The sequence below is a fragment of the Dama dama genome, chromosome 8 (genome assembly GCF_033118175.1).
Source record: "Dama dama isolate Ldn47 chromosome 8, ASM3311817v1, whole genome shotgun sequence".
In the NCBI taxonomy this organism is placed as follows: Eukaryota; Metazoa; Chordata; class Mammalia; order Artiodactyla; family Cervidae; genus Dama; species Dama dama.
Window position 1 is genome coordinate 2,380,561 of NC_083688.1, and position 11,940 is coordinate 2,392,500.

Sequence of the window (11,940 nt, forward strand, 5' to 3'; positions counted from 1 at the left end):
TCCTTGGAAGCCAGCAGGTCACCTTGGGTGGTTTTCCAGGATGGGGCACAGCACCTTACAAGCTAAACAGCGCGAGGGAAAGGAACAAAGGCGTCCATCACTGGGTGGGTAAGGACGGCCAGGACGCAGAGAACCTTGGAGGGACAGCCAACCAGAGACCGGGGCCAGGTGGTAACAGGCGAGGGCAGCTTCCTGCAACCACCTGGGGTCCACCTGGAGTTGAACGAGCAAGCCCCCTGGCCTCCGTCTCCCGACGCTGAGGCCCACGTCCCAGAGGGCAGACGATGGAGCACTAGTCCTTCCGCATGGTGTAGCCCTGAATCACGCTGTTGAAGTAGGCCGGCGTGTTGCGCTCCGGGTAGAAGAGAATCATGTAACACTTGGGGCCGAAGTAGCCCAGGCTGATGCCCAGGAGGTTGAGCACGGTGACCAAGAGGTCCAGGATGGTGACCAGCACCCCGCTGTAGACAGCCATGAAGGTACAGAGGAAGACGGAGGAGGAGAAGTAGAAGATCATGCAGAAGGTGATGAACTTGGCCTCGTTGTAGTTGGTGGGCAGCTCCTTGCCCGTGTAGGCGAAGCCGAAGCCCAGCACGGACAGGAGCAGGTCCAGGCTGGTGTTGATCAGCAGCCCCCGGTGGTAGTTGGGGTTGCAGGACAAGATCAAGATCCTGGGGTCATCGGGGTCCACGCGGGTGGTGGGCATGGTGGTCGTGGCCAGCATGTTGCTGGCCACAATGACCATCTTCAGCATCATGACAGACGCCACGAAGACATAGGGCCCGTGGTAGCGGCCCCAGCAGCTGTAGGCACGTGGGAGGCGTCGGGCCATCTTGAAGACACAGACAATCTGGAAGGAGCGCACGGTGATGCAGGAGATGCAGACGGTGAAGCAGAGCGTGAAGAAGGCCTGGCGGAAGAGGCAGGAGGACACTGTGGGCGGCCCCACGTACACGGGGACCGCCATGTACGCCATCAGCAGCGGCGCCAGCATCAGGAAGCACATGGGCCCTCCCGCCGAGCGGACCACGGGCGTCTGAACGTGCCTCCAGAAGATGATCATGATGGCCAGGGTGCTGAGGAAGCCCAGGGCGGCCAGCAGGACCACGGCGATGGTGGGGGCCTCGTCCCACTCAAGGAAAGCCAGCTGCCGCTTGAAGCAGGAGGTGTCCTTCCTGTGGGACCACTCGGAGCTTGGGCAGGGCTGGCAGTCAAATTCATCTGCAAGAGCCCAGGGCAGCTCCCGTCAGCTAAACCCGCCTTCTCAGCATCCACCTTCTCCAGGGCTGCACCCGGCCAGGTCCCCACCAAAGGGAGACAGAGCTACGGGCCACCAACGCTCACCGAGTCCCTCACACCCCCCCCGGCTCATCAACCCCTCACAGCAACCCCATTTCACAGATGAGGAAACTGAGGGTCAGCCAGTTAAAGTCACAAAGCCAGAAGTTACAGAGGCAGGATTAGAACCAAGGTCTCCTTGATTCGCTCAGTTGGTAAAGAATCCGCCTGCAGTGCAGGAGACCCTGGTTCAATTCCTGGGTCGGGAAGATCCTCTGGAGAAGGGATAGGCTACCCACCCCAGTATTCTTGGCCTTCCCTGTTGGCTCAGCTGGTAAAGAATCCACCTGCAATGCGGGAGACCTGGGTTCGATCCCTGGGTTGGGAAGATCCCCTGGAGGAGGGAAACGCTACCGCCTCCAGTATTCTGGCCTGGAGAATTCCGTGGACTGTCTAGTCCATGGGGTCGCAAAGAGTCGGACATGACTGAGCAACTCTCACTGACTCCTTGACTCAGAGCCTAACAACTGTAATTCTTTCTTTCCAAGATCTCATCCTCTGGTGGGAAATACATAGTCCCCGTCCTTGGACACGTGTCCCGGGGGAGACCGCCAAGACCCTGCAAGGGCGAGAGGCCTGAGGGAGACCCCTGAGGGCAGGGCAGGTGCAGGGCGCGCGTGTGGGCCTGGAGTCACACCTGAGGTCTGGTTGAGGAAGGTGCCCGGGAGGCAGTCAATGCACTCGAAGCAGCAGGGGTGGAGGCCCACCGGCTTCTTCTTCTGCCCAGGCTGGCAGTTCTTGGAGCACATGGACACAGGGACCTGGGGGGGGAGGACAGAAGACCCTGAGTGCTCCTTCCCGCTCCCCGGGCCCCTCCTCTCCCCGTCTCACCCCTAGAAGGATGCTCCGGGGAGGGAAACTGGCCCTGTTGGGGAGGGGCAGGTGCCAGGACTGCCGTTGGTACTGGACGGTCATAGAGATGCTCTTAGCTTTGCCCAGCAAAGACCTAATCTACCTTCTTCAGGAGACAACACTCAGCTGCTGAGATGGAGACCTCCCGAGGTTGCTGAGTGAACAGGGTGTGACTCTGGAGCTCCCAGCAGGCCTCTCATTTCCGGGGGGTTGGGGGGTGGGTGGGGATGTGGAGAACATGTCTGAGGAAGGATCTGGGAGATGGGGAGAATGAGCCCCTGGATCCCGCCTTGCCTGAAGCTGAGGCTTCAGAGTCACATCCCCACTCACGGTCAACCCTGGAGTCTTCCATGACGCAAGGCAATAAGTTAACTTTTTATTTATATCACTTTCTGTCACTTGCCACCAGGAGTCCTACTTAACGCGGTCTTTATGGAGGGGCAGGGTTGCCGGGTGACAAGAGCCGGCAGGCAGTGGCCACATCTATAGGTTTTACTGCTGTATTCCTTAGAACAGAGGAGGCCTCCAATGACTGTTTATTACATGAATGAATTACAAGTAGAGGAAACAGTAAGAGCAAGGGGGTGGAGGAGAGGCTGGGGTTGGCATTTTCAGAAAAAGGGCGGGTCTAAGCCTACTTGAAGCCAGGATGCTCTGGGAGAGGCTGGGGAGGGTGGGAGGTTGGACTAAGTCACTAAAAATGTAGGGTCAGGGGGCCTCAGCCATGCACGTTTCTTGATTGGGAGTGGCCTGATTAGATTCGGGTTGTATAAAAATTATCCTGGCTGTACACTGCTGGAGCGGTGAGCGGCCGAGAGGAGATACCCCACGTCCAAGGTCAGGAATAGCAGCTACGCTTTGCTGGAGCAGCCATGAAGAGATACCACACATCCAAGGTAAGAGAAACCCCAGTAAGATGGTAGACGCTGAGAGAGGGCATCAGAGGGCAGACAGACTGAAGCCACAGTCACAGAAAATTACCCAATCTGATCACAGGACCACAGTCTTGTCTGACTCAATGAAACTAAGCCATGCCGTGTGGGGCCACCCAAGACGGACGGGTCATGGTGGAGAGGTCTGACAGAATGTGGTCCACTGGAGAAGGGAATGGCAAACCACTTCAGTATTCTTGCCTTGAAAACCCCATGAACAGTATGAAAAGGCAAAATGATAGGATACTGAAAGAGGAAATCCCCAGGTCGGTAGGTGCCCAATATGCTACTGGAGATCAGTGGAGAAATAACTCCAGAAAGAATGAGGGGATGGAGCCAAAGCAAAAACAACACCCAAATGTGGATGTGACTGGTGATAGAAGCAAGGTCCGATGCTGTAAAGAGCAATATTGCATAGGAACCTGGAATGTTAGGTCCATGAATCAAGGCAAATTGGAAGTGGTCAAACAGGATATGACAAGAGTGAACGTTGACATTCTAGGAATCAGTGAACTAAGATGGACTGGAATGGGTGAATGTAACTCAGATGACCATTATCTCTACTACTGTGGGCAGGAATCCCATAGCAGAAATGGAGTAGCCATCATGGTCAACAAAAGAGTCCGAAATGCAGTACTTGGATGCAGTCTCAAAAATGACAGAGTGATCTCTGTTCGTTTCCAAGGCAAACCATTCAATATCACGGTAATCCAAGTCTATGCCCCAACCAGTAACACTGAAGAAGCTGAAGCTGAATGGTTCTATGAAGACCTACAAGACCTTTTAGAACTAACACCCAAAAAATATGTCCTTTTCACTATAGGGGACTGGAATGCAAAAGTAGGAAATCAAGAAACACCTGGAGTAACAGGCAAATTTGGCCTTGGAGTACAGAATGAAGCAGGGCAAAGGCTAATAGAGTTTTGCTAAGAGAATGCACTGGTCATAGCAAACACCCTCTTCCAACAACACAAGAGAAGACTCTACACATGGACATCACCAGATGGCCAACACCAAAATCAGATTGATTATATTCTTTGCAGTCAAAGATGGAGAAGCTCTATACAGTCAGCAAAAACAAGACCGGGAGATGAATGTAGCTCACATCATGAACCCCTTATTGCCAAATTCAGACTTAAATTGAAGAAAGTAAAGAAAACCACTACGCCATTCAGGTATGACCTATATCAAATCCCTTATGATTATACAGTGGAAGTGAGAAATAGATTAAGGGACTAAATCTGATAGAGTGCCTGATGAACTATGGACAAAAGTTTGTGATATTGTACAGGATACAGGGAGCAAGATCATCCCCAAGAAAAAGAAATGCAAAAAGGCAAAATGGCTGTTTGAGGAGGCCTTACAAATAGCTGTGGAAAGAAGGGAAGTGAAAACCAAAGGAGAAAAAGAAAGATATACCCATTTGAATGCAGAGTTCCAAAGAACAGCAAGGAGAGATAAGAAAGCCTTCCTTAGTGATCAGTGCAAAGAAATAGAGGAAAACAATAGAATGGAAAAGACTAGAGATCTCTTCAAAAAAATCAGAGATACCAAGGGAGCATTTCATGCAAAAATAGGCTCAATAAAGGACAGAAATGTTATGGACCTAACAGAAGCTGAAGAAGCTTCTTAATAGAAGAGGTGGCAAGAATACACAGAAGCACTATACAAAAAAGATCTTCATGACCCAGATAATCACAATGGTGTGATAACTCACCTAGAGCCAGACATCCTGGAATGTGAAGTCAAGTGGGCCTTAGAAAGCATCACTACAAACAAAGCTAGTGGAGGTGATGGAATTCCAGTTGAGCTATTTCAAATCCTGAAAGATGATGCTGTGAAAGTGCTGCACTCAATATGCCAGTGAATTTGGAAAACTCAGCAGTGGCCCCAGGACTGGAAAAGGTCAGTTTTCATTCCAATCCCAAAGAAAGGCAATGCCAGAGAATGTTCAAACTACCGCACAATTGCACTCATCTCACACGCTAGTAAAGTAATGCTCAAAATTCTCCAAGCCAGGCTTCAGCAGTACATGAACTGTGAACTTCCAAATGTTCAAGCTGGTTTTAGAAAAGGCAGAGGAACCAGAGAACAAATTGCCAACATCCACTAGATCATCGAAAAAGCAAAAGAGTTCCAGAAAAACATCTATTTCTGCTTTATTGACTATGCCAAAGCCTTTGACTGTGTGGATCACAATAAACTCTGGAAAATTCTGAAAGAGATGGGAATACCAGACCACCTGACCTGCCTCTTGAGAAACCTGTATGCAGGTCAGGAAGAAACAGTTAGAACTGGACATGGAACAACAGACCGGTTCCAAACAGGAAAAGGAGTACGTCAAGGCTGTACATTGTCACCCTGCTTATTTAACTTATATGCAGAGTACATCGTGTGAAATGCTGGGCTGGAGGAAGCACAAGCTGGAATCAAGATTGCCAGGAGAAATATCAATAACCTCAGATATGCAGATGACACCACCCTTATGGCAGAAAGGGAAGAAGAACTAAAGAGCCTCTTGATGAAAGTGAAAGAGGAGAGTGAAAAAGTTGGCTTAAAGCTCAACATTCAGGAAACTAAGATCATCGGATCTGGTCCCATCACCTCATGGGAAATAGATGGGGAAACAGTGGAAACAGTGGCTGACTTTATTTTTTGGGGTTCCAAAATCACTGCAGATGGTGATTGCAGCCATGAAATTAAAAGACGCTTACTCCGTGGAAGAAAAGTTATGACCAACCTAGACAGCATATTAAAAAGCAGAGACATTACTTTGTCAACAAAGGTCCATCTAGTCAAGGCTATGGTTTTTCCAGTGGTCATGTATGGATGTGAGAGTTGGACTATAAAGAAAGCTGAGCGCAAGAAGAGCTGAGCATCAAGAAGAACTGATGCTTTTGAACTGTGGTGTTGGAGAAGACTCTTGAGAGTCCCTTGGACTGCAAGGAGATCCAACCAGTCCATCCTAAAGGAGATCAGTCCTGGGTGTTCATTGGAAGGACTGATGCTGAAGCTGAAACTCCAGTACTTTGGCCAACTCATGCGAAGAGCTGACTCATTTGAAAAGACCCTGATGCTGGGAAAGATTGAGGGCAGGAGGAGAAGGGGACGACAGAGGATGAGATGGTTGGATGGCATCATGACTCAATGGACATGAGTTTGAGTAAGCTCTGGGAGTTGGTGATGGACAAGGAGGCCTGGCGTGCTGCAGTCCATGGGGTCTCAGAGGGTCCGACACGACTGATGACTGACTGAACTGAACTGAAGCAACAACGCACACACGCAATAGCCAAGCTGCTACATATATTCAAACTACTAAAAATATTCAAATTAAAAAAAGATAAAATCTCAAAGGAAGCCGGGGGCGAGGGGCAGAGAACACAAACAAAAATGTTTACTAAGGGACAGAAGGATATTTATATTTATAAGAGAGTCAATCCATCAAGAAGATATAATAATTACAAACCTATATGCACCTAACAAGAGAGCTGCAAACTCCAGGGGAAATAGGACCATTGCAGATGTAACTGGCTGAGATGACGTCATCCTGGAAGAGGGTGGGGATCAACTCCAGCATGACTGATGTCTTTATAAAAAGGGGAGACTTGGAGACAGACCTGCCCACGGGGAGAACGCCACCTGAAGATAGAGGCAGAGATGGAGTGATGTGGCAGGAGCCCAGGAAAGCCGGCAAGGACCAGCGGTCACCAGCAGCCAGACAGAGAGGCCTGGGATAGGAGGCTTCAACCTTCTAACACCTTGATCTGGGGCTTCCAGCCTCCGGAACTGGGAGACAATACATTTCTGCAGGTTAAGCCCCAAGTTTGTGGTCCTTTGTGATGGCAGTCCCAGCAAACGAATAAAGACATCAACCCAATGTACTCCATGAAAATCCCCGAGAAGCTCAGGAACTAGCACCACCCAAAGCTTCTGGAAAGGGGGTCAGGTGGGGGTGGGGAGAGTGACGAGGCCTCTGCAGAGCTTTTAGATGCCCTCCCTCACCCCACAGGGCTCGGCCTCTACCCTCTCCACCCCTGCAGCGTTCTGACAGCTTCTTACAGAAAGAGGGTAAAACCAAAGAGTTTAGACTGACAGACGTCAGCCACGGCGGACAGCAGAGCTATCATTGCCAGAAGGTGAGTATTCCTCGACAGGGTGTAGAGAGAGACACAGGCAAGCTGTGTGGCCTTAGGCGGGTCACCAACCACTCTGCCTTCAGTTTTCTAACGCATAAAACAGAAGAGGCGGAGAAGGGGACGACAGAGGATGAGATGGCTGGATGGCATCACTGACCCAGGGGCTGTGAGTTTGAGCGAGCTCCAGGAGATGGTGATGGACCGGGAAGCCTGGCAAGCTGCAGTCTATGGGGCTACAAAGAGTCGAGCATGACTGGGCAACTGAACAACAACAGCATCTATTTTCCGGGGGTGCTGTGAGAGTTGCAGTCTTTAATACACACATGTCCTGAGCCCCTTGGCCCTGAGGAGCCAGAAAGCCCTGACGTTGGGCAGTTCTCTGTCAGGGGAAGAAGGCCAGGACCCCAGACAATACACCCACACATAGAGATGCCCCCACTTATCAATAATGAATGCAGGTCAAAGGGCCCTCCCACCCCAGCTCCAGCCCTGGTGCTCCACCCCAGGCCCCGCCCCCATGCCCCCTGAGGCTGACCGTGTTGTTGGGGGTGTTCCAGGAGATGTCATGGATGTGCTTCAGCCGCCGCTTGGACGGCTGGTAGGAGGCGACGCTCCGGAAAGGGTTCTGGCTCAGGTCCCATTGCCACTGGATGATCTCCAGGTGCAGAGACAGGTCCCCTTGCTCGTTGAAGAAGATTTGGTGGCCCAGGAGGGTGAAGTTGACCTTCCAGATCTCCGGAAGCAGCTAGAGGGGCCCGAGGGAAGGGAAGTGAAGCTGGCATCAGAGGTCAGGCCAGACCCGGGAAAAATTCTACCAGCCCATGGGCCTTGATTTCCGTATCTGTGAAATGGGGCTGATAAAACTGCGAAAATGTGGCAGTTTGGAGGCAGTGGCTGAGAGATCTGACTTTAGAGTCAGATACATCTGGGTTTTCACAGCCCATCTACCTCCTGCTGTGAGACCTTGGACCTGTCACTTAACCTCTATAAACCCCAGATTCCCCTTCGGCAAAGCAGGAGTCAGAAAAGCCTGATCTTCTGGGCTCTGAGGCAATTGGTGAGTGAATCTGCATTAGAGGCTCAGAACAGTGCCTGGAAAATAGTCAGTACTCACCTCCTGTGAGACATCAATAAGATTCCTTTTCCCTGGAAGTCACTTTGGCCATCCCTCTGTGACCTGGGGTTCAGAGTCCACTGCCTCTCCCACCTGCCAGTATCTTCCCTGCCCCCTTGGGTCCTGCCCGCCACCCCACACTTCAGAGCTAACTCTCGTTTCAGTCTCTCCCCACCCCAACCGCCTTCATTCTCACCGAGCAGAAGCTGGTCCAAACTAAATACGCTTTGCAGCGGGCATCCTTTGACCTGAATTCCAGTCCTAACTCTGTCCTCAATTTGCTATGTGACTTCAAGTTAGTCACTGAACCTCTCTGGGCTGATCCCTAAGGGGCTTCCAGCTCAGCTATCCCATCCATCTGGCTCCTTAATCTTTTTCCATAAACGAGGGAGTCTGCTGGACTACATCTCGGAGTCCACCCCACCTGGGGAATTGTCAGACACATAGCCCAAGGAGTTGGTCCCTAGCCTTCTCCCTGCCCTTCCAGGACAGTGAGGTCCTGGCTCTGAAAGTTTCAACTATGCACTGGTTTATGGGCCCGAGAGCAATGGCCCTGGGAACTGAGCATGGAGGCCTGAGGGTAGTGGTCAGGATGGCAGCAGCCCTGGGGAGCCAGCGCTGGGGTCCGTGTCCCACCCCACCTGGCAGCGCTGGGCTGAGCAACATGCATTCCAGGGGTCCAAGGCGTGGGGTCAGAAAGCACCTCTGCAATCCTCCTGAGTGGGCGGGGCTTATTACCAGCAGGGGCCTGGGCCTCTCCCCACTCCCCTTTTGGGTCTGGGACCTGCATCCCCTGGGGTTTCCCCCATGGCTCAGCAGTAAAGAATCCGCCTGCAATGCAGGAGATGTGAGTTCAATCCCTGGGTCAGGAAGATCCCCTGGAGGATGAAATGGCAACCCATTCTGCTCCAGTATTCTTGCCTGGAAAAAATCCCATGGACAGAGGAGCCTGGCGAGCGACAATCCATGGGGGTCGCAAAGAATCAGACAGGACTGAGCCTAAGCACTTGCTTCCCCTTCCTCGTCTAGCTCCACCCCCAGCCCCATCAGTGGGGCTGCCCCAGGCCCCACGCCCTCTCCTGAGGCTGGACCCTAGTGTTAGAAAGGAGGAGACACCTGGCTTCTACTCTGCACCAGGTAAGGTACAAACATTACTGTTAATCCTCCACGTAACTCAGCAGCGTACATACTACTCCTTCTGTTTAAGAAATGAGAAAACTGGGGCTCAGAGATATCAAATAACTTGCCCAAAGCTGCACAGCCAGTGGTGGTAGGACTGGGACCCTGCCTGATGCCGATGCTCTGCCCAGTTCATCACCATCCGCCTCCCCCCAGGTGGGCTGTATGAGAAGTGCCTGAGGGCTGTTGGGAGAGGATAAAGATGGGGTGGGAGGTGGCTGAGCCACAGAGTGGGCAGATTCCAAACTGTGAAAAAGCCAGTGAACTGTTTAAGCAGAGATGCCTGACAGCGGGCAGAAAGCATACATCTCTGGTCTATATCTCCTCTGCTCGTCTAGGTCCTCAGGGAAACCTTCTCTGCCTTCCGAAGGTGCATGGTAGGATGTGCCTATGCGCATGCGTAAACCAGGCACGCACAACTTTCAGTTCCGGGTCTGAATCAAGGCAGATAGAACCGGAACAAGCAGATCGATAAACCTGAGAGCCGATGGGACCCAGCCCAGCCTCAGCCTCCACCCCGGCGAGGCTGTGTGGGGACCGGGGGCTCCCGCTGCCTGCAGAGATCCCTGCTAGAGAATTTCACCCAAGTCTTGCTCCCGGGACAGATTCTCGTGGATGGGGATAATTAAATTAATTCTTAACAGAGGTACTCTGTTTTGTCACCACGAAGGACTCCCATGTGCCTGGAGGCAGGGCGTGCGCCGTGGTCTTTTCCACTCACTCGCCCAGAACCCACCAAGGGAAGGTGAGGCCGGAGCTGAGCGCTTGGCGGTCTCCATGGCAACCACGGACTCTGCGCCTGCTCCCTAAGGCCCTTGGTACCCCGCGGGCCCGACCTCACCTGCCAAGGGTACACCACATCCTTGCGGCAGCCGCCCTGGTTGCAGCCCAGGAGACTGTGCAGCGCGTGCGCCACGGCGTAGACGGCGGAGTACACGCTGTAGACCACGCGCTCGCCGGAGAGCGTGAGGATGCTGTTGAAGGACTCGGTGGTGTTCAGACAGGTGTCACACTCCTGGTTGCAGTTGGCCCCTCCGCTGCTCCTGTTGAGCGCGGGCCGGCCGAGCTGGGAGCGGCGCACACGGAACTCGCTGAAGCCCGGGATGGGCACGCTCTGGGTGGTGATGCCCAGGAAGGTGCCAGCGCGCTGCAGCTCGGTGAGGTTGTGCAGGACCGGGTCGATGGCCCAGGACTCGGAGGCGATCCACACGGCACCCGTGAAGTTCTGGCGCAGCACTTCGCGGAAGAAGTTGTGCAGAGCCAGCTCCGGGGAAAACACCACCACGACACGCGCAGTGCTCTGCTGCAGCTTGCCCACGATGGCCTCCAGACGCTCCTGGTCCTGCGGCGTCATCGTCTGGTTGGGCTGCGGGGTGGGCAGCGTCTCCTGGAAGGCGATGCAGATATCACGGTGCGCCAGGCGCTGGCTGAGCAGGTGGCTGTTCTCGCGGCCGTAGTCGTCGCCACTGGCCAGCACGACGATCCAGTTCCAGCGGAAGTGCAGCAGCATCTGCACCATGGCTTCCATGTGGTGATCCGCGCCCGGCACTGTGCGCAGCACCGCGGGGAACCTGCCCTTGTTGCCCAGCTCGTCGTTGATGGCGCTGTAGGTGATCTGCCGGAGTGGAGGGTCCTTGGGCATTAGCGGGAGAGGGGGGGGGGCATAGGGGGGCATGGGGGTAGGGGAGGGGGGGAGATCTCATGCAGCAAAGCTCCCTTCCTTCTTCACCTCCCTTAAGCCTCCATGCAGTCTCACCCTCCCCCGCATCACCTGCCACCCCCACCGCCCCACGTGGCCCACCTCCCTTAACTTTGATTTGACTTTCCCTGACTTCCCTGGTGGCTCAGATGGTAAAGCATTTGCCTACAATGCTGGAGACCCAGGTTCGATCCCTGGTTCGGGAAGGTCTCCTGGATGAAGGAAACGGCAACCCACTCCTGTGTGCTTGCCTGGAAAATCCCATGGATGGATGGAGAAGCCTGGTAGGCTACAGTCCATGGGGTTGCAAAGAGCCAGACACAACTGAGCAACTTCACTTTCCTTTTCCCCTTTCCCTCCAGCGCACTTCTCACTTCCTGTCATCCTGTATCACCTCCTGATTTACACTGGTCCCTCCGTCTCTCCCCCCACCCCAGGAAGATCAGCTCTATGAGGGCAGATTTCTGTGCCTCCACCTGCATTGCCAACACCTGCAACAGTACCTAGCTCAACGCATGCTCAATACATATTTGTTAAATGAATGAAAGAATGAGTTCAGTCCTGGACTAGATGCTTCAGTTAAGACTATTAATGTTTATTGAGCACCTACTATGAGTCAGAACCTTGGTGCTCAATGTAATAAAAACAACAGCAAGAATTACAGTATTTGTAACTGCCCACTGTCTGCCC

At 53.0% G+C, this 11,940-nt stretch overlaps 1 protein-coding gene across 1 annotated transcript in view; it reads right to left on the reverse strand.

Annotated features, from left to right (window-relative positions):
• Nucleotides 1-292: 292 nt before the first annotated feature.
• TAS1R2 (taste 1 receptor member 2) overlaps nucleotides 293-11,940 on the reverse strand; it is a 15,787-nt gene continuing 4,139 nt past the window's right edge. The window contains exons 3-6 of the mRNA XM_061147817.1: nucleotides 10,393-11,166; nucleotides 7,794-8,003; nucleotides 1,976-2,099; nucleotides 293-1,221 (exon numbers count right to left, since the gene is read on the reverse strand). Of these exons, the coding sequence (XP_061003800.1) occupies nucleotides 293-1,221; nucleotides 1,976-2,099; nucleotides 7,794-8,003; nucleotides 10,393-11,166 (2,037 nt within the window). The remainder of the gene's footprint in view (nucleotides 1,222-1,975; nucleotides 2,100-7,793; nucleotides 8,004-10,392; nucleotides 11,167-11,940) is intronic.